Source organism: Myotis yumanensis, unplaced genomic scaffold (assembly GCF_028538775.1).
Source record: "Myotis yumanensis isolate MYYU_CA2020_CCGP unplaced genomic scaffold, mMyoYum1.0.hap1 SCAF_4, whole genome shotgun sequence".
NCBI classification, from domain to species: Eukaryota; Metazoa; Chordata; class Mammalia; order Chiroptera; family Vespertilionidae; genus Myotis; species Myotis yumanensis.
This window is the reverse complement of record NW_027223755.1, coordinates 81,279,523-81,300,727: the sequence shown is the minus strand read 5'-3', so window position 1 is coordinate 81,300,727 and position 21,205 is coordinate 81,279,523. Positions and strand designations below refer to the sequence as shown.

The 21,205-nt window shown below is 55.4% G+C and overlaps 3 protein-coding genes and 1 long non-coding RNA gene across 6 annotated transcripts in view; 2 read left to right on the top strand and 2 right to left on the bottom strand.

Moving 5' to 3' along the window:
- Positions 1-10,517, top strand: part of POR (cytochrome p450 oxidoreductase) — a 63,325-nt gene extending 52,808 nt beyond the window's left edge. Inside the window, exons 4-16 of the mRNA XM_070412758.1 lie at positions 1,138-1,266; positions 3,043-3,192; positions 3,779-3,903; positions 4,287-4,376; positions 5,172-5,270; positions 6,318-6,434; positions 6,543-6,661; positions 8,479-8,660; positions 8,804-8,953; positions 9,282-9,552; positions 9,647-9,792; positions 9,873-9,958; positions 10,053-10,517. Of these exons, the coding sequence (XP_070268859.1) occupies positions 1,138-1,266; positions 3,043-3,192; positions 3,779-3,903; positions 4,287-4,376; positions 5,172-5,270; positions 6,318-6,434; positions 6,543-6,661; positions 8,479-8,660; positions 8,804-8,953; positions 9,282-9,552; positions 9,647-9,792; positions 9,873-9,958; positions 10,053-10,197 (1,809 nt within the window). The 3' untranslated portion in view covers positions 10,198-10,517. The remainder of the gene's footprint in view (positions 1-1,137; positions 1,267-3,042; positions 3,193-3,778; positions 3,904-4,286; positions 4,377-5,171; positions 5,271-6,317; positions 6,435-6,542; positions 6,662-8,478; positions 8,661-8,803; positions 8,954-9,281; positions 9,553-9,646; positions 9,793-9,872; positions 9,959-10,052) is intronic.
- A 144-nt stretch (positions 10,518-10,661) lies between these two features.
- On the bottom strand, positions 10,662-16,765 carry TMEM120A (transmembrane protein 120A). The gene is made up of 12 exons (XM_070412757.1): positions 16,599-16,765; positions 14,883-15,001; positions 14,557-14,673; positions 12,559-12,618; positions 12,233-12,328; positions 12,071-12,160; positions 11,792-11,857; positions 11,624-11,685; positions 11,430-11,522; positions 11,232-11,296; positions 11,067-11,135; positions 10,662-10,990 (listed from the first exon to the last, which is right to left on the bottom strand). The coding sequence occupies exons 1-12, from the start codon at positions 16,677-16,679 to the stop codon at positions 10,877-10,879; spliced, it is 1,032 nt and encodes a 343-aa protein (XP_070268858.1). The 5' UTR covers positions 16,680-16,765; the 3' UTR covers positions 10,662-10,876.
- A 307-nt stretch (positions 16,766-17,072) lies between these two features.
- Positions 17,073-19,110, top strand: LOC139008213 (uncharacterized). Its single transcript, XR_011471119.1, has 3 exons — positions 17,073-17,419; positions 17,552-17,667; positions 18,992-19,110. It is a non-coding gene; the product is annotated as an uncharacterized lncRNA (long non-coding RNA).
- The window catches only part of STYXL1 (serine/threonine/tyrosine interacting like 1), a 66,003-nt gene continuing 62,874 nt past the window's right edge, over positions 18,077-21,205 (bottom strand). Inside the window, exon 9 of one of the 3 annotated variants that reach the window (XM_070411538.1) lies at positions 18,077-18,358. In XM_070411538.1, the coding sequence (XP_070267639.1) occupies positions 18,227-18,358 (132 nt within the window). In that variant the 3' untranslated portion in view covers positions 18,077-18,226. The remainder of the gene's footprint in view (positions 18,359-21,205) is intronic. The other 2 variants (XM_070411537.1, XM_070411540.1) reach the window with 2 other exon arrangements.

Genomic DNA, 21,205 nt, shown 5'->3' with positions numbered 1-21,205 from the left:
TTCTTTTCTGCAATTGCGGGAGAGTGCAGAGTGCAATGACTGCTAGGTCCCTTTGCTGTCACTGTCTGGAATCTTACAAGGTTTACTTCTAGGTACTTTATATGTTTTGATGCCATCATAAATATTTAGCTACTATTTTATATTTGGTTTGGTTCCCTTAACCTGATATCAGAAGCATGTTCTCCTTTATTCAGGAGTTTTTGTAGTGATTATTTTAAAATACCTTTTTAAATGATTTGTAGAAAATTCAGGAAATGTAAAAGGGATGAGAACACTTTAAACCAATTGTAACCCATATTTTTATTTTGTCATTTGTACCTGTATCAGTTGGGGGGTCGGTGCAAAAACCAGAGACCACTGTGGGGCTTGGGCTCTGGAGACCACCGCAGAGAAACCTCATGTCTCCATAGGGGACCAGAAGGGGGCCTGTGCCTCACTTCCACCTTCCAGATCTCAAGGAGCCCATCCAGTTGGCTGCGCCTAATGTGCTGCATCCCTGGCTGCAGGAAATCTGGGGATAGAGCTGGGGCTTTTTCAGTAGCTGCTGTAGAAGGCACAGCAGGAGGGTGGGATGAGTGTGTGACCCAGTCCATATGGTACTTTTCCCTATTGTCTACATTTTCCTAAGTATGTTATCTTTATATTCATCCAGAAAACCCACCCTTATCCCCCATTTAGAGACTCTTGATATATTTCTTGCCAGTCTTTTTCTTTTGTGTATGTATGTATATAAACAAAATATACACACACACACACACACACACACACACACACGGGTGTGGATATATAACAAAATTGGATTATACTATACATAGTTTAGTCATCCTTTTTTATTAAACAGCATGTTGTGTTTTTCTGCATGTCATTTAAAAATCTGTCCAAAGTGTGATCTTGAGTAGCTGTGTGAGATTACCTTGATGACTGGCATCATCTGGGTGGCCTTTGCCCTCATCCACCTGGGAGCTGTGGCCGTGAGATCCTAGCCCCAGAATGACTTAGAAAGGACTGGAAGCAGCAAGGAAGGAGGGTGTCCTTGAGGTGCCCCACCTGCCTGGCCTGCCCCTGTGGTCACCTGGAGTCTGGTGAAGCCTTTGCTGCTTGGCCCTTCACTGACCCTGAGTATCTGGCCTTCCCCAGGGCAGGAACGTCATCGTGTTCTATGGCTCCCAGACGGGGACTGCCGAGGAGTTTGCCAACCGCTTGTCCAAGGACGCCCACCGCTACGGCATGCGGGGCATGTCAGCAGACCCCGAGGAGTATGACTTGGTGAGCTCTCACCACGCCGTGGCCCTTCCTCCCAGCTCTGCCAGCAGCATTGATTTCAGGACAGCATCTCTGGGTCATGGAGGTGCTTAAAGGGTTGAGTTGGCCAAAGGGACGGACAGGAATGGATGTCTCCTATCATTTGTACTAAAAGCCAGGTGGCCCTAGTTTTAAGGACATTAAGAACACCTGAGGAGGGTAGGGGAGGTATAAGAGAGTACAGGGGGGATAAATGGTGATGGAAGGAGACTTGTGAACACAAAATACAATGTACAGATGATGAAAGCCCATTTAAAAATGAAAGCCAGTCAGGAGAGGAATTTTCCATCTGAACACCCCACCCTCCCCGCAAAACTGCAGTGGCAAGGGAGCTGATGGAGGGGGAATCTGGGCTCTAATCCCCTGGGCGAGCCCCTGCCCCTGTGAGCCTTCCTTGCCTCATCTACAGATGAGGATTGTTAGCGGTCTCTGGGAACCTTTCTGCTGGGCTTTGAAATGAGGTCATAAACTCCTATGTTTGGGCCAGAGCAGGAGCAGGGACAGGGCCCGAGGGAAGAGTGCAGCTTGGAGAGGGACCAGGAGAACCTGAAAACTGGGAAAGGCCCTGTTTGGAGCTGCCTGGTTTCCCCCCACTCTCCATCCCCCTTCCTCCTGTCACTCCTTTGGGACCACAGTACTGTCTGCAGAACTCAGCCCTGACTTGGGCCTCAGCTGCCCAGTCTGTCTGCAGCCTGTCTCTGAGGGCTGTGGGGGAGGCTTGCCTTGCTCTTCTCCTCCTGGAGTGGCTCCTTTGTCCTTGTTCTGCCCCTCGCATGGGTGTAGCTCTTCAAAGTGCAAGAAACTTCCAGCAGCCCGCTTGCCTATTTCTGGGTCAGGAGAGCTAATGACAGCCAAGCCACCTGCCCCAGGTGGAAGCAGTGGACAGGGGAGGGGAAGCCAAGCCTTAGGTACCCAGGAGGGAGGCAGGCTGGCAGTGAGCCGCTGGTCCTGAGGAGAATCCTCCAGGAGTTGCCTTCTGGCTTCTCCCCTGGTGGGGTCATTGCTATTCATTGCCTGGCTGCTCCTGCAGCTCCAACAGCACAACAAATGTTCTTTCCCTCAGAACCACTCTCTCCTGAGTGCCAGCTGCTTCCTGCTCCTGCCACTCCATCTCCCAAACCAAACCGCCCTCCACCCTCGCCATGCTGCCTTTGGTCTGGGGATAGGCATCTATCTTTCTATCTCTAGACCTGGGTTTGGAGTCAGAGAACAGTTGGCTAGGAATTAGTGAGAGCCTACCAGTGATGGCGAACCTATGACACGCGTGTCAGAGGTGACACACGAACTCATTTTTTGGTTGATTTTTCTTTGTTAAATGGCATTAAATATATAAAATAAATATAAAAAATATAAGTCTTTGTTTTACTATGGCTGCAAATATCAAAAAATTTCTATATGTGACACGGCACCAGAGTTAAGTTAGGGTTTTTCAAAATGCTGACACGCCGAGCTCAAAAGGTTCGCCATCACTGGCCTAGGCCCTGCCATGCTCCAGGGACTTTGAGGGACAGTGAGGTTCACTGTGATGGCCCAGGGCTGACACACAGGGAACCACCTTCTGAGTGCCATTAGGTGCCTGGAATCCAGCCTGTTTGTGCCTGTCAGCACCCTTTCCTCTGTAAGTGTACTCCCTCCACTCGACCCCTGGACTCGCTTGTCTGCATCCCATCAGGTACAGACCTGACCTCAGGCAGGGTGAGTCATGGTCGCTGGGCCTGGGCCCTGCCCTTGTCTCTCCAGGCCGACCTGGGCAGCCTGCCAGAAATAGAGAACTCCCTGGCAGTGTTCTGTATGGCCACCTACGGCGAGGGTGACCCCACTGACAATGCTCAGGACTTCTATGACTGGCTCCAGGAGACAGATGTGGACCTCTCTGGAGTCAAGTATGCGGTGAGTCACCCCATCTTTCCTCCAGTGGCTCCCTGGGGCTCCCAGGTGGCAGCTTGTGGTACCGCCCCCGACCTTTGGACCCTTACGTCTAAGAGGTCTCACCTTATTCTGATCATGGAGGGCAGGCCAAGGTGTCAGGACAGGGCGGGGGAGGCTGGCAGGTAGCTTGTGCAGGGAGCCTCAGGGAAGGCTGCTGATGGGGCAATGGAACAACCCCCTCTTCCACCCTGGACTCCAGCACAAGGGAGCCTCTGCTCCCGTGTCCCCAGCCCTACTTTGCTCCAGGAGGCATTTGTTGCTGGAGACTAAAGACAAGAAAGGTGTGGCGGGATGACCAAGGTTTGGCTGGACAAGGAGAGCCCGGGGGTGGGGGAAGGGTGAATTGCCCCTGCTGGCCACCCAGGGTTGAGGCTCAGAGGCTGACTGTGGAGGGGACCCTGGTCTGCAGGTCACCAAAACAAAGCCACTTCCAGGGCCAAAGGTGGCCCACCTCACAGTGCTGCCTGCCTAGCAGCTTGGCCAGCGCTCTAGGGAAACCACCCCTGACTGCTGGCTGGGCCTCAGACCCGCCCCTCTGTCCACACAGGTGTTTGGCCTTGGGAACAAGACCTATGAGCACTTCAATGCCATGGGCAAGTATGTGGATAAGCGGCTAGAGCAGCTTGGTGCCCAGCGGATCTTTGAGCTGGGGATGGGCGACGATGACGGGAAGTGAGTGCCCCAGACCCCTCCCCAGAGCCTCCCACCCCGGATGTCAGGAACCCTCAGGGTTAGGGGTTGGCTGTGGCCCATGAGGGGAGTGCAAAACCATGGTGTCTGCTGGAACTCCGTGACACACAGGGGAAGGGAGTCACCCACCCCCAGCCCCACACGACAGGCTTTCTTTGCTTTTCCTCATCCTCCTGGTTGCCCAGCTCAGATAGAAGCCACCACGGTTAGGACAGATACTGTAGACACTTCCTGATACCATGGGTTATATCACTGGGTGGGCCAGCATGAAATGAGCTTTTGGGAGTGCTGGGGAGTCCAGACCGTTGGGGAAACCAGCCCATTGCCACAATTGGGTGGCCTGGCTCATTACCTCCTCTCCCCAGCCTGGAGGAGGATTTCATCACATGGCGAGAGCAGTTTTGGCCGGCTGTGTGTGAGCACTTTGGGGTGGAAGCCACTGGAGAGGAGTCCAGGTGAGTGTGTGCCTGTAGATTGGGCTGGGGGTGAGGGTGAGGCTGGGGGTGAGGGTGAGGCTGGGGGTAAGGTTGAGAGTGAGGGTGAGGGTGGGGGTGAGGGTGAGGGTGAGGGTGGGGGTGAGGTTGAGAGTGAGGGTGAGGGTGGAGGTGAGGCTGGAGGTGAGGGTGAGGGTGGGGGTGAGGGTGAAGCTAGGGGTGAGGGTGAGGCTGGGGGTGAGGTTGAGAGTGAGGGTGGGGGTGAGAGTGAGGTTGAAAGGGTGGGGGTGAGGGTGGGGGTGAGGTTGAGAGTGAGGGTGAGGGTGGAGGTGAGGCTGGGGGTGAGGGTGAGGGTGAGGGTGGGGGTGAGGTTGAGGGTGAGGCTGGGGGTGAGGGTAAGGGTGAGGGTGAGGGTGAGGGTGAGGCTGGGGGTGAGGGTGAGTGGGAGTGCCTCCTGAGGGTGGGAGACCTGGCCTGGTTGGTGGTGGTGGGTCTCGAGAATGAAAGGCTGGTGAAAGCTCAGTCAGTTACAGGAGGGTGCAAAGTCCCCAGCTAAGGTGCTGGGCTTTGCCTGAGTGATGGGCCTGCCTTACCTTCTCACAGAACCCCTAGGAAGCTGCTGAACCCCAGGCCTCACCAGCCCTTCCCCAGCTCTGTGCTGGCTCCCTCCCGCCTCTTGTGTCCAATCTGGACCCTCATGTACCATCTCCTGACAGTGTCACTCCCTGACGCAGCTTCCCTCCTATCTTGCGACTGATCCCTGAGCCTCCTACCGGCCACCAGCTCCCAGCCTCACACTTGATCTTCCCTTTTCAGCATTCGCCAGTATGAGCTTGTGGTTCACACAGACATAGACATGGCCAAGGTGTACGTGGGTGAGATGGGACGTCTGAAGAGCTACGAGAACCAGAAACCGTGAGTGGAGAGCATGGTTTGGGCCAGGCCCTGTGGCTCTTGGCACACCCATCTCAGGCGCCTGGGGACAGAAAACAACTGGTAGTGTGTGTATCCCTGTAGACCCCATCCTGTGGAGTGTCCTTATCCCCACCCTTCTCCAGAAGTGGGCATGAGTGAGGCTGTCTACACAGAGGAGAGCATGAGGCCCAGAGCAGGGAGATGGGAGGCTGCTCCATGTTTAGGGCCCTCAGGACCTCTCCCCACCCAGTGGTCCCTCAGTCCAGGGCACAGTCTCTGAGAGACTGGCATTTGCTCAGTTTGTATGTTATTTGCTGACATTTTGCTCTGTAAATATATTGGGGTGGGAGGTGCATACCAGTTCCTGAACCAGGAAATAAGTTCTAGGTTGAACTTTGGCAAAAGGGCACACTCCTTAAATTCTCACTCAACTTTTTGTCCAGAAACATAATGTTCCTCACTTGGGCCCTTTATTGGCCTTCCACCCGGGTGCTGCCCAGATTCCTGCTGGAGCTGCCCAGGAAAGTCCTCCTTGTACCACCAGGATTCAAGACCAGCAGCTCTGCTTTAGCCCTGCTGGAGTCCCACTATAACAGGAAATCCAAACATTGCAGTGACTTTACAGAGTAAAAGTTCACCTCCTGTTCCTGTTGTAGTCCCAGGCACATTGGGTGAAGCACTCTGCTCCACACAGTCACCCAGGGACCCAAGCACCTTCTGCCTTGGGGAGCTACCTTCATGGGCCTAGTCCTCCCTTGCACTAAACTCACAAATGGGTTCAGAGTATGGAGGGTCTCTCAGCCTCAGTTTCCATATCTGTAAATGGAGACATTGATAACGTAGCTCTGCCTACTTGTGGAGTTGTCAAGAGCACTGCTTGGGATCGGGCTGGGAGAACCCTTTACATACTTGGAGAGGTTTCCTCGTGGCCCTTGGTGCCAGCTCTGAGGTTCTCTGTGTCCTGTGAAACCAGAAGGGCCCCTTTGGGACAGGGAGATTCAGATTGAAGACCTGGCCAATCACTGAGCTGCTCTCCTTCCCACCCAGCCCCTTTGATGCCAAGAATCCATTCTTGGCTGTCGTCACCACCAACCGGAAGCTGAACCAGGGAACTGAGCGACACCTCATGCATCTGGAATTAGACATCTCAGATTCCAAAATCAGGTACCAGCTACTGCCACTCCCTCTCCCACACCTTCACTTGGGGCCTCCTGATTTGGGTACAGAGGCCTTCCACCCTCCTCCTGAGCCTTACATCTATCTCCCCACCAGGTATGAATCGGGTGACCATGTAGCTATTTACCCAGCCAATGACTCTGCCCTGGTCAACCAGATTGGCGAGATCCTGGGTGCTGACCTGGATGTTGTCATGTCCCTGAACAATCTTGATGGTGAGTTCTGGAATCAAGGCCACTTCCCCTTGCCTGCCTGGGCCTGAGGTGGCTAATAGGAATAAGTCCTTTGGCAAGGCCTGTAGGTTGAGCTGCTTAGATCTAAAGCCCTGGTACCCACAGTTATCAGTCCTGTAGCAAACTTGGGGGGCAGGGAACAAAAGTAGCTATGGTGTCTAGTCCTCTACCTTGGGGTTCCTTCCATCCCCTCACTGGCATAGCCCTATGAGGGAGTGGGGGAGGGAACGGTGCCTAAAGAGGGGACTACTGGCAAGGGCCCTGGCCCCTAGGCCTGGCTCCACCATTACTGGCTACTGAGGACCTAGGGCTGCCCTCTCCCTGTTCCAGAGCCTGCATCTCCTCACCTGTAAACTTGGGGATCAGAGTCAGCAATGCTAACAGCCCCCCATGTCCGTGCAGGGTACTCAGAGTGCAAGAGGCACTAAATATGGTATAGGATTTTCCCAAGGCTTCAAGGGCCTGCCTCTGGCCTCTTGCTCTGACCGCTTGGTACCCCCACTGACCATCCACCTGGGGCCCAGCTCTACCTGGTGCTGCCCCATTCACTCTTGTCCTCGGTCATCCTAGCCTGGCTGCACCTTCTCACCAGCTTAAGTCAGCCTTTGAAAGGAACAGCAGAAAAGGGGGCTGACTTATATTATAATTAGTCATGCCAGCTGTGGAGGCACAGTGGACACACTGTCTCTCTCGTTCTGTGGAGGATGTCATGTCCCTGTACCATCAGAGGTGGCACCTTGCAGGGGAGGGTGTGGTGTGCTCACTCTCCCCCCAGGACAATCTGAACCCCTGCAGGGGACCCTTCACTGCTGAGAACTGCCCAGAAAGAGGTGCAGAGGCTCAGAACTTCCCACGGCAGAAGTGTAGCTTTAGGAAAGGTGCACTCACAGCATTTCCTGCAGTGTGAAGCCTGAGCCCTGTTTCTGGGCTCAGTACAGAGGACTCCGGGGTGCTGGGAATACCCAGCCTTTTATCTGGGTGCTAGATACACAAGGATGTTGTGAAAATTCATTACGCTATACACATCTAACTTGTATGCTTCATGTAGGTTATACTGCAGTAAGAAGTTCAAACCCTTTCAAAAACTAGACCCAAACCCTTAAATGCTGAGCCCTTCCTGGGCCAAGGCCCTCAGTGTCCTCGGCAGAGGCTCATCTGCACAGGCTTTATATAAACAGCCCCCACAGTCATGCTTCTAAGAGGGGGAGATGCTCTTTGGCAGCTCCCAGGCTGGCCCTGCTCTAGTCTGGAGGGAGGAGGTCAGTAAAGCTGGCCTGGTGCCTGGTGGCAGAGAAGGCTGCAGCAAGGGCTGGCAGTGGGGCCTGTACCAGTGCCTGCACCTGGAGCGTACGGATGCTGCACCAAGAGCTCAGCTGTGTGCCCTGTGTAGACCTCCAGGTGTATCCAAGCATAAAAACTGACCTAGAGGGGCCCTCCCATCACAGCTGAAAGCCACGGTGTTGGCATCTCAGTCATGAGCCTGGGGCCCCCACAGGAGACTGGGCTCAGCCCGCAGGCAGGCAGACACACCGGGAGCCCTGCCTCTGCAGCCCTCTCTGAGCCACTTAGGAACTGACTCTCCTGGAGTGGAAAGGTCCCGCCTGAGGAGGACTACCTGTCTGGCCTGAAGCTTGAGGCTGGCTGAAAGCCTGAGGCTCAGCCCCAGGGCCCGCAAAGAGCTCGCCCTGCTTCCAGTGCCAGCTGGGCCGCCTGCTTCCTGCAGAGTAGCCTTCGGCTTCTCCCACCCCAACCCCATGGCATCCCTCTCACACCAAATCCTGCCTTCTCTGTCCCTGCAGAGGAATCCAACAAGAAGCATCCATTCCCCTGCCCCACCTCCTACCGCACAGCCCTCACCTACTACCTGGACATCACCAACCCACCACGCACCAACGTGCTCTACGAGCTGGCGCAGTACGCCTCCGAGCCCTCGGAGCAGGAACACCTGCGCAAGATGGCCTCTTCCTCCGGCGAGGGCAAGGTAAGTCTGCTGCTTTCACCCCTGGCACCCAAACTTGCAGCTCCACCAAGCCACTCTTCAAGGGGCTTGGGTCCAAATTTAGCCCTGTCCCCTGGAACCACTGTGTCCCCTCACCGTGGCTCACCCCAAGTTGTCTTCCCCAGGAGCTGTACCTGAGCTGGGTGGTGGAGGCTCGGAGGCACATCCTGGCCATCCTGCAGGACTACCCATCCCTGCGGCCCCCCATCGACCACCTGTGTGAGCTGCTGCCTCGGCTGCAGGCCCGCTACTACTCCATCGCTTCTTCCTCCAAGGTGGGGAAAGGCTGGCAACTTACAGAAAGCATAGCATTGGCGTCTCTGAGGGACATGGGAGCCCCGAGTGCGGCTCCAGCTCTGACCCAAGCTCCTGGGACAGTTCACTCCGTTCACTGGGCAGTAATCCCAGTAGGCTGGCTGTAAGATTGCACACTGCTTCCAGCCCTGGTAGCAAGAGCCAGTCAGGAAAGCTACTGGAAAGGGGCTTTTGGGGGTTGGGCACCATGAAGGGTATGGAGAAGCCCTAAGGCAGCTCAGGTGACAGGGCTGGTGGCAGAATGGGGCCTCTGGCACCACTGTTGAACTCACTCCTGCCCTCTGCCAGGTCCACGCCAACTCTGTGCACATCTGTGCTGTGGTTGTGGAATATGAAACCAAGTCTGGCCGAATCAACAAGGGTGTGGCCACCAGCTGGCTTCGAGCCAAGGAGCCCGCAGGGGAGAACGGCTGCAGGGCCCTGGTGCCCATGTTTGTGCGCAAGTCCCAGTTCCGCCTGCCCTTCAAGGCCACCACACCTGTCATCATGGTGGGCCCTGGCACTGGGGTTGCCCCCTTCATAGGCTTCATTCAGGAGCGGGCCTGGCTGCGGCAGCAGGGTGAGTGTGTGGGCCCAAGTGGATGTGAGGGGAGTGGGGGAAGGGGCAGAGATGGGACAGATTCCATGCCCTCCCTGGGCACTCCCCCCTCCAGGTAAGGAGGTGGGTGAGACGCTGCTCTACTATGGCTGCCGCCGCTCTGATGAGGACTACCTGTACCGTGAAGAGCTGGCCCAGTTCCACAAGGAGGGCTCCCTCACCCAGCTCAATGTGGCATTCTCCCGGGAACAGCCTCAGAAGGTGAGGAAGGGGCCGACCGCTCTGGCGGGGTGGAGGGCTGCGAGACTGGCCTCCTCACGGGCACCACCCTCTGTTCTCAGGTCTACGTCCAGCACTTACTGAAGAGAGACAAGGAGCACCTGTGGAAGCTGATCCACGAGGGGGGCGCCCACATCTATGTCTGTGGGTGAGTGAGGGTAGAGGAGTGGGAAGATTGAGGCTCTGTCTGCCCATGGGGACACTCCTTGCCCAGCCCCCAATGCCACCTTCCTCCCCCACAGGGATGCTCGGAACATGGCGAGGGATGTGCAGAACACCTTCTACGACATCGTGTCTGAGCTGGGGTCCATGGAACACACCCAGGCCGTGGACTACATCAAGAAACTGATGACCAAGGGCCGATACTCCCTGGATGTGTGGAGCTAAGAGCCCACTCTGCCCTCACGCCCTATAGACTTGGCTTCCCCATATAATCACTTTCCTCCCCTTCTGCAGCTTCCTGGATGGGTTCTGCTGGGCCTTGTCCCAGGATGCAGACTCAGTGACAAAGACTGAGGCCTCCTGCCTAAAGGCACCTGGCCAAGGGTGACCAGGTCCTCACTTTGTGAACACCTCAGGCCTCCAGTGGCTGTACAGAAGGGGCTCTTCTCTCAGCTGAGCAGGGGCTTGGCCCCTCCACATGATTTTCAATGAATGTAAATAATTTTAAATAACCTCTGGCCCTTGGAATAAAGTTGTTTTCTGTACTTGCCTGATGTTCCTCAAACAGATCTGGGGCCTTCACCTAGGTCTGCTTAGTTGAGACACCAGAGAGACCAACTCAGGAGCCCCAAGAACCCGTGCTGTGGCAGCACAGAGAACCACCAGAAGACCACACACCTCGCACCACCTCTGTGCCTCTCTTCCTTTATTAAGGCCACTGGCCCCCAGCTCGCCACAGGCTGGGACACAGGTCCAGGTCTTCTCCAGCATAGTCTTTGGGGCCCACAGAGCCCACAAGACCCAGAGAGAGCAGAGAGACCTTCTGGACGAGGGAGTCCCACCTCCTAAAACAACACATGGGGTACAGAAGCCCCTTCCAAGCCAGTGGGCAGAAGACCCAGCCTCAATCTTTCTTGCTCCTGTGCCGCTGACTGTGGAATTTCTGGTGCACAACCCGCAGGGTGGTGAAGAAATTGCCGAGGAAGAGGATGAGGAAGGGGAGGCCGCACATAAGCACCTGGGGAAGGAATCAGGATTAGGACAGGGGCCGAACCACAGTCCTCCCAGCGTGCTTTCCAGTGTCCCTGGCTCACCTGCCACTCCTTGCACTCAGGATCCCGGGCCAAGCTGAACAATGTCAGCGCGTTAAAAAGCTGCCAGAACTGGGAAGGAGGGGGATTTCACATAGAACACAGTCCCTGCTCGAGCCAGAGCAGGGGCTGGACAGCCAGATGGAAGGGGACACAGATACAACTTACATGTCCAAAGAACAGAAAGGGCAGCAGGAAGGTGAGGCCCCGCCACATCCAGGACTGGAAGCCCTCTGTGAGGGAGAAGGGGCAGGGCATAGAATAACCAGTGACAGAGACAGACACTATCACTCAGGTAGAGAGGAAAGGACTGCCCCTTCCCAGCTTCCTGGTCATGGTCCAGTGGAGGGGCCACGCCCGACTCACCCACAGTGAGATCCATGGTGTGCCTCTCACCCAGGGCCCGAAGGCGGTACAGACAGCCGCTCTGATAGTAATACTGCAGGAACTGCACGAAGCCTGGGGGGTGGAGGACATCAGGACTGGGCTGGAGCCCCAAGTCCTTTCCCCCCCCTCTCTCTGGACAAGTCCTGAGCTGAGCAAGGCCCTGAGACACTCACTCTGGTACATGGAGAAGGACAGAAATTGGTTCCGGAACTTCTGGTACATGAGGCCGTCGGGCCTAAGGCAGAAAGCAGAGGGAGGTGTGGGAGCTTGGGGATGCCGAGTCTTCCTGTCCTGGCTCCCCGCCTCCCCCACTGCCCTGGGAGCCAAGGTGGGCCACTCACCATGTCAGCATGACTCCCGACAGGAACGTGGACACATAATGATGGAAAACCCACCAGCCTTTGATCCTATATCAGGAAGCTGCTGTCACTTCTGTAACCCTTAGCCCCCAGGACTGGTGCTCAGGGACAGGGAGCTGTCTGAGGTGGGAAGAAACCAACACCCCAGCCCAGTTCCTGCTTCTCAGAGGGCCGTGGCACCACCACTCCACTTTCTAGGGTAGCTCCAGTACCCCCTCCCTCACCCCCGCCCCCAGGAGCTGGGGTCAGGCCCTTGCCCACCTAGAACCATTGTTGATAAGGATGCTCTCTCGAATGGTCAGTGTGCAGTAATACCAGACCAGCAGGAAGTTGAAGGCAGCGTCTGTCACCCTACAGAGAGAACACAGGGTTGGTGCTGGAGCCGGAGGAAACAAGGTCTGGCCCGAGCTGTAGGACACCCACCTGGAGTTGAGGAGGAAGCGACAGGTGAAGGAGATGAGGATGAGGATGATGGTGAGGTAGAGCTTGAACTTCTCGTACTCATCTTTGTAGGCAAACCTGGGGTGGGCACACACACACATGGGACAGGCTGGGATGCTGGTGGGACCCACCCTCACCTCTGCCTGAGAAGGGGGGCACCTGCTCCAGACACAGCTGCATGCATGGTATGGGCCAGCATGAGGGAGTAGCCCCTGAACCCCAAGGCTTAGCCAGGGCAGTTGGAGCAGTGGAAAGGCCCCAGAAGGGTGGAGAGCTGGGCTGAGAACCAGCCTACAATAACCAATTACTTAGCCTGCTTGCTCAGGAGTGTCACGTTGACGTTGCCCAGAACCAGGCTCAGGTACAACCTAGGGAAGGGGGAGATGGGGTGAGAAGAGGCCCCAAATGAAAGCAGCCAAAAGCCGAGCCCTGGAGTGTGCCAGACCAGTATCTGGATCACCACCCCCACTCAGCCTTCCCATGGCCTTGGCTTAGGGCTCTGACCTTGGGATGCTGCAGACCAGGAAACACTGACGCGCAGCCTTTGTTCCTGCCTACTCCTAAATCCTGCTTCAAGGTAAATAACTTTCCCTCCCTCCGTTGTCATCGTCACCCACGCTCTCCGAGCGCCCCCCACCGTGGGTCCTCAAGAGCAGCCTGGCTCTTCCACCCCATGAAAGCCTTGCCCACATCTCAGATCGCTCCTGTGCGTCTGGGCAGTGGACTCAATGTCTGGGTGCATGATCACCATCTATCAGCTACCCTACAGTTCCTGCTACTTTTGAGAACCTGCAGCCCCAAGTCCACTGCAGCAACCCACACTCACAACCACTCCAGGACCTCCTCCCAACCAAGAATGGCCTCCTCGGCAAGGCTGGTTACATTCTGATCAGAGTGCCCAGCCGTGCAGCCCGTTTCACCACATGGACCCTCCCCACATGGAGGCTCCCAGGCACTGTTGACCTTGCTCCTCTTTCCTGAGCCAGCTAAGTCCCCAAGCCCTCCTTCACATGTCAACCACTTTCTTGCCAACTTGTAACTCCCAATTCCTGGCACTACCATCACACCCATCAGCTAAGCTTGTCTTGTCCTTCTCTGCCAGAGAAACCTCAAGAGGTGACCAGAGAGTCTCGGTCATGCACTAAGCAACTACACCCACACATGGGCTCTTGTTCAAGCCATATGGATGGGTTCAGAGTGGTTAAAGGACTTGCCCAAGGCTGTGAAGAAATTAAGGGGCATAGTGGACACTTAGACAAGGCTGCCTCCCAGGACCACCACTGGCTCCCTATCCCATCCTTTCGCCTTCTTGGCATCCGACACCTCTCCTGCCTGCACTGTGACGCTTATCTCTGCACCCCCTCTCATCCCCAAACAACAGGAGCCTATGTCCAACCCTCTCCATCTTCCCAAGAGTTTTCCTCCATCACTTGGTGTTCCCTTTCTGGGTCTCTCCCTCTGCTGGCCCACCTTCCAGCAGGTAGATACACTCATTTGTCCTATTGTTCAAAGTTACACATACGCTCAAGCAAAAGCCGCACCCCAGCCCCAACCCTCACAATAAGTTCTAGGTACTAGTTCCTCTTTCCATTCACAGCCAAGCTTCTGAAGTGTAACCTAAACTTGGCTGTCTCCTCAGCTCTTCTGTCATTCCCAATATCAACTTCCACCCACACCGTCCTGTGAAGTGGTTCTCTCCAAGGTCACCATGACTTCCAGGAAATATTTCCCCTTCATTACTACATTTGACCCCTGAGGCCATCTGATCTGAGGCTGGTACTCCTTCTTACCTTGCCCTCTGGGACATGCTCTCTCCCAGCTGTCTGGCTACCTGCCATCTCTGCTGGACTTTTTTTTCGCTCAGCCTAGTGTTCTGCACTGTACCTACTCATCCTCCTCAGTTGTGGAAGTGCATACTTACGTGATCTGTCACTCACCCCTGCTTGCTGGGGACTCTGCAGCCTGGCTCCCCTGCGGTCTCATCACTACCTCTCACCTCCCACTGCTATTACTGCTTTTCTGACCAGGTTCAACTCCACTCAGACCTCAGCTACTCCAGGAGGCTCTCTCTGACCTCCTGGGCTGAATTAGGGGCCTCCCTTAGCCCCTGTTCACTGTAGGTTCACCTCAAAGCACCCAATCACAGTGAGCTTTCTGTCTCTCAGCTGTCTCCCCTGAGACAGACTGCTCAGCCCAGAGTGGGCCCAGGGAACATCTGCTGACTCAATGATCAAGCAGAGGAAGAGTGCACTTCAGGCCTGTCTCCCAGGAGTGGCTGTGAGCTGAATTTGGGGGCAGGGTCTCACCCATTCTTCTTGGGCAAATAGGCTTCCATATCGAAGAAGAGGCCTTGGCGCTCCTTGATCTGGTTCTCCAGCTCCTTCGAAGCCTCCTGGACCCCCGCTGGAAGGGAGGGTTTGCATCTGCAGGTGGGACCACAGAAGCCAGTCAGAGCAGGAGTATCACACTGACACCTGTGGGGCAAGAGGGCTACCATGGCTCAGAGAGGGAGGGGAGGAGCTGTGCCAAAGACACTCCCAGAGTCAGCACCAGCCCTCCACCCCACCAGGTGAGACACCCACACCCAGACCAAGACTGAGGGGCCCTCGGGGGGCAGAGGGGGGGTCCTAACTTCTTTAGAATGAGGGCCAGCTCCTGGAGCTTCTTCTTCTGCCGAGTGATGGAGCTGGTACAACTGTTCTGCAGTTTGATCAGCTCTTCCAGCTTCAGACGGTACTGCCTGTGGGTCTCCTGAGGACCAGGATGAGAGAAGGGTCAGACTGGCTGGAGGGCCATTGAGCCAGAGCCTGCTGGGCAGGGACTGGGGCACAGATTCCTCCAGGGCTCCTTGGGAGCGTCTCAGCAGATGAGGCAGCCAGCTGTGCGAGCCCAGGGACCTCCCTAAGGTTGCTCTCTCTCTCTCCAAGGCAGGCAAGGAGACAGGGTTCTTTCTGCAAGCCCAGAAGCACCCACGGCACCCCGCTTCCAGAAACTGGCTAGTTCCCTGAAGGTTTTTTTACTCTAAACTCATCTACTAGTTGTTTCCACCCCTCTCTGTCCCACCCTGAGTCTGGATTCTAAGCCCACAGGTCCACCTTCTGAACCAAACAGGCTACCTGAAGCCACCCCTGGCCTTGGCCGATGCTCCTGCCTATCCAGCCACATGTGCAGAGGGAGCTGGGATTGTCCAAGATGGCCTCTGCTCTGGCACTCCCTTCATCTTCCTCCAAGGTTAAAGGTCATCAGGCTTCAGTTCTTGGTCTTCCTACTGTAAGACCAGTCCCATACACCTCCCCCAGCACCTTTGGCCCAAAGCCTCCCAGAGCACTTTGCCCTGGTGGGTGAGTCTAGAGAAGAAGCAGCCTGGAGGTTGGGCAAGGGGCAATGTGAGGAAGGTCAGGCAGGGGCTGAGGCCAGGCCAGTGGTGATCAGGCTGGGAGACTCGGTCGGCTCCACTTAGGACTCTAGGAAGAAGCACTAATGGCAGCAGGTATGGCTGGCCAGGGTGGCAGCTGGGCTTCAATGTGGGCAGGGACTGGAATCAGCCCAGGAGAGGTAAAGTCCTCACCAAAAACACAGCTTTCCTGAGCTCTGCCCTGAATGAGTATTGTTCCTCCTGCCACCGCGCCCCTCAGAACCCAGCAGGTTCCCCCTCTGCCCACACCCAGCCCCACCTTCCCCACTTCCTCCCTGGACTCCCCGCCGAACAGCAGAGCGGCCAATACAAGCTGGGCCGGCCAATTCCTCCAGGAGCTCCCGCTGGTTTCGGAGACTCCAGACCCGGCCAGGCCCCCAGGCGCCTGCGGGGCTGGTCCACCCACTTCCCCCCGACTCCGCTGCAGCCCCGTCCAGGCCGGACGTCACCTACACACCACCGCCCGGCTCAGCCCTCCTGCCTCCCGGGCTGCGCCCCAGGTGCACTCGGGCCAGATGTGCTGCCCCAGGGGCGGGACCGCACTACTCGCGGCCCCGGTCGGGCGGCGCCCACCGCTTGTTCGCTGAGTGGCTGGCCCAACACTGGACCCGGCCGGCTCTCACTCAAGCGGCCATTCTTCGGTAAGAAAGCGAGGTTGGGGTCGCGGCCTCTTTCCGAGGCCCTCGCGGGAGGCCCTGGGTCCGCCGGGCGCAGTGGGGTCCGCAGTGTGCCTCCGTCGGACACTGACATGAGGCCGAGAGGAGAGTCCAGGCGGGACCCCAGGACCCCGGGCCTCGCCGCCCTCGGGAACGACGCCAAGGTCCCCAACTCCTGACCCCTGTTCCCCGCGGCCAGACACACAGCGGCCCGACCAATGACCCCGAGCCAGAGAGGCATGGCTCGGGGCCAACGGGCGCCCGCATTGGCGCTCACCTGGATGCTCTGGAAGTCCTGCTGCAGCTCCTCCCAGTCCCGCAGGCAGTCGCCCAACGGGCCCGGGGGCGTGGGAGGCATGGCTGCCAGGCCCCGCGCCAGCCGAGCGGAGGCTAGAGGACGCCGCTGCCACCCGGGCTGGCCGAGGTGCCTCAGTGTCCACCGCCCCCGCCCCCGTCCGCTTCCGGGCTCGCGCCGCGGCTCCCACCAATGGGAACAGGGCCTGGGGCCGCGAACGCGCTGGCCCCGCCCCTCCCTGAGCCAATCCCGGTCCGGGGCGGGGCCAAGTGCACTCCCAGCCGTTTGCCCTGCGACTCCGGGCCGGGACGCAGTCCGGGGCGGCGGCGGTCCCTCGCTGGGCTCCCCTAGTTGTGCCAACCGCGTGGTGCAGCCAGCACTGCCCCGGCCCGTCATGCTGGACGTAATCTAAAGCCCACAGCGGTGCCACCTGCTTCAGACACTTTCTTTCCTGGGAAGTTGCGCCTCAGCGAGGAGGGAATTCTGAACCTCTTCCCTCGCTTGGATTTTTACAGCGGCCTCCTGTCTCCCTGCCTCCAGGCTCGCCGCTACTGTCCCTTCACACAGCTACCAGACTGCCCTTCCGAAAACACAAGGCGAATCCCCACCATGTCCCTGCAAAAACTTCCCAAAGGCTCTGCCCTGCCTACCACCGGGACCCTAACGTCAGAGCCACCACCGCGGCCATCCCGGGACGTGGTCCCGCTAAGATCCTGACTGAAGCCCGCGCGGCCGGAAAAGCCCGTACCCACTCGAGGGCTTAGGCTTGCTGGGGTAGGCGGGGCCTCCAACCTTCTGCAGAGGTGAGATGGCATTCACCTCTATGTCCCCAGCCCTGCCCAGGTGGCAGGGAATATTTGCTGAATGAGCAATTAATTGATGGACATCCTAAATTCCTCATCCGTCCCCTTGTCTGTGCCCTGTTCTGACTCCAGGCTTGTTCTGTGGGTGCTACCCATTCTGAAGAAAACTCCTTTTATGACCTGAGGAATTTACAGAAGCCTGTGTGTGGAAGATGGGAGGGCTAGGAATCTCTTCTTGGTGAACACAGGTAGGCAGAAATGAGTGGGAGGAAGGCAAGGAAATTTGTACAAGTGATGTAGTGGTGGGGCACGCTGGGACTGGAGATGAGACAAAAGTGTACCCTTATGCCCGGAGCCTCTCAGTTGCGGAGCTTGGGCTTGCATCCCTAGGACTGGGGAATGTGCCCATGGGTGGGTATTGTGATACCCCTATAATCCACCACTGGCAAGAGGGAACCCCTAGAGCTCCCCCCAGGTAGCCTTCAAAGGGTCCAAGTCATGGGGGGACATGGGGCTGCTCTGGCAGCCAGATGCTCTTCCAGAGGCAGCCTCAGGAGTGCAGTGGGGGTGGTCCAGGATGACGGGGCAGGGGGCGGCGGGGGGACATCAGGGTGCTCGCTGAGTTTGAGCAGAGTATCTGCTATGTGGCATGAACAAGGAGCTTGGGAAGAACCAATGCAGGAGGCTGACAAGAGGCTCCAGGTAGCAAAGGCCTTTTTCCACACCAACCTGGTTACACATCCCGGCCCACTACCCACAAGACGCTCCCAGCAAAGTTCTTCAGGACCCATAGCTGGGCCACAGAGATCAGCAGAGTGGAACCGAGATATCTGTGATGAAGCCTCCGAGAACAATCGTCTCCCATTGTGACAGCTGAGCCACTAAGGCCCGATTTGGACACACGTTGTTTTTGCACTTCTTGACGTGTTCCCAGGACTTCTGTGAACATAAGGAAAGAAAGACTTCAGAATTGGACCTGGGCCCTTCCCACTTAGATCACAGCCAGCTCAGGAGGGACAGGAGGCATTTACCCATGGGCCAGCAACATGGCTTAAGGGCTGGACACAAATAGCAAGGGTTAATACATTAGGACAAAGAAGTCAGAGTGGCAAGCCCCTCTGCATCTCTGCTTCTGAATATAGAGACAGGAATCATTCTTATTTCAGAGGCTCCTGTGAAGGTTGAGGCAACATACATAAAACCTCCTGTGAACAAGAAAGCATCATGCCCATGCCTGGCACACGGTGCAGCCTCAACAGAGGTTTGTGTTTTAAGTGGACAAATTAAGGGAAAGGGGAAGAAAACTATGGGCTAATTCTCTGAAGAAGGAAAATCAAAGCTGCCTTCTTTGTCCACAGAAAAATGTGGGAATGGTTATTACTGGAAGTCAAGTGACAAGCTGGTATGATCTGGATTGAGAACAGAGGAAGAAGAAAAAGACAAAAGTGGTGCCTCAACAAACTAAGAATAAAAAGAAACTATCCTAACATAAGAAAGGTCATATATGAAAAGCCCACAGATAACATCATATTTAATGATGAAAGACTGACTGCTTTTCCTTTCTTTGATTAGGACAAAAGAAGGATGCCTGCTTTCACCACTTCTATTCAACATTGTACTAGAAGTCCTAGCCAGAGCAATTAGGAGAAACAAGAACAAGAAGAAAGAAATAAAAGGCATCCAAATTGGAAAGGAAGAAGTAAAATAATCTCTTTTTGCAGCTGACATGTTCTTATGTGTAAAATACCTTAAAGGTAACACACACACACAAAAAAAAACTTGTTAGAATAAATGAATATAGCATATTTACAGGATATAAAATCAACACTCAAAATCAGTTGTGGGACATCTGTAATACTGTCAAGAACAACAAAAAAACAGTTGCATATCTATACATAACAATGAACATTCCAAAAGGGAAATTAAGAAAATAATTTTCTCTATATATAAAAAGCCAGCAACCGGAACACAGTAACCACCAGAACGACTGGTCACTACGACACCCACTGCGGCCAGCGAATGGGCCGATGGGGAGTGGGGGCCAGCTGGCTAACCTCCCATGGCCCCTGCCCCCAGCCAGCCCTGCTCCTGATCGGCCTCTCCCACCCTGATCGAGGGCAGGGCGGTTGGCCAACTGCGCCCCCCAACCCCCCCCCCCCCCCCGCAGCCCTTCCCCCTACCTGGCCCCACCCCCGATGGGCCCCACCCCCCTATTGGCCCATGGACCCTCCCCCCAGCCATCTCTGCCCCCAATCGGCTCCCCCACTCTGATCAGGGCAGGGCCAGCTGGTCAACCACCCATGGCCCCTCCCACAGGCCGCTGGTCCCCACTCAGCCCCCCCCACCCCGATTGGCCGGGGGAGGGGGGGCCCCTCCCCCCAGCCAGCTCCACCCGGATCGCCACGCCCCCACACCAATCGGGGGTGGGGCTGGCCGGCCAACCTTCCATGGCCCCTTCCCCAGATGCTGACCCCTGATTGGCCCACAACCCCATTTGGGGGTGGAGCCAGCCCATCCCCACAGCCGGTCCCTCAATCGGCCCTCCCACCCCAATTGTGGGCGGGGCCTGCTGGCCAATTGCCTGTGGCCCCTCCCCCAAGCCAGCCTGACCCGATCAGGCCTGATCAGGGCAGGCCACTGGCCAGCCTCTCACTGTGTCCTCCTCCCCACAGGCCCACCCCTATCTGCCCCGATTGGGGCTGGGCTAGCCAGACCCCACCCATGCACAAATTCGTGCACTGGATCTCTAGTTTTATCTATCATAGCATCAAAAATAATACTTAGGAATAAACTTAAGCAAGGAGATGAAAGATTTGTACCCCCAAAACTATAAAATGTTGATGAAAGAAATTAAGAGACATAAATAAATGAAAAGATATCCCATTTACATGGATTGGAAGATTTTTTTAAAAATATATTTTATTGATTTTTTACAGAGAAGAAGGGAGAGGGATAGAGAGCCAGAAACATCAGTGAGAGAGAAACATCGATCAGCTGCCTCCTGCACGCCCCCCAGTGGGGATGCGCCCGCAACCAAGGTACATGCCCTTGACTGGAATCGAACCTGGGACCCCTGAGTCCACAGGCCGATGCTCTATCCACTGAGCCAAACCGGTTTGGCGGATTGGAAGATTTAATATTGATAAGATGTCAATACTACCTGAAGTGATCTACACATTTAATGCAAACTCTATCAAAACCCAACAGCATTTTTTGCAGAAATAGAAAAATACATCCTATAAATCATATGGAACCTCAAGGGATCACTGAATAGCCAAAACAATGAAGTAAAAAGAAAAATAAAGTTGGAGGCCACACACTTCCTAATTTCAAACCTTCAAAGTTATTACAATACTATAATAATCAAAACTGTGTAGTCCTGGCATAAAGACACTTAAGACCAATGGAGTGAAACAGCCCAGAAATAAACCCTCAGATATATGATCAAGTGATTTCACCAAGGTGCCAAAACCATTTAATGGAGAAAGGACAGCCTTTTTAACAAATGGTGTTGGGAATACTGGATATACACATGCAAAAGCATGAAGCTGGACCTTATCTTACACCATGTACAAAAAATGAACTCAAAATAATCGAAGACCTAAAATGTAAGAGATAAAACTATAAAACCCTTAGAAGAAAACATATGGGGAAAGTTTTATGACACCAGATTTGGCAATTATTTCTTGAATATGACACTAAAAACACAGGTGATAAATAGATAAATTGGACTACATCAAAGTTAAAAACTTTTGTGCATCAAAAGAAACAATCAACAGAGTAAAA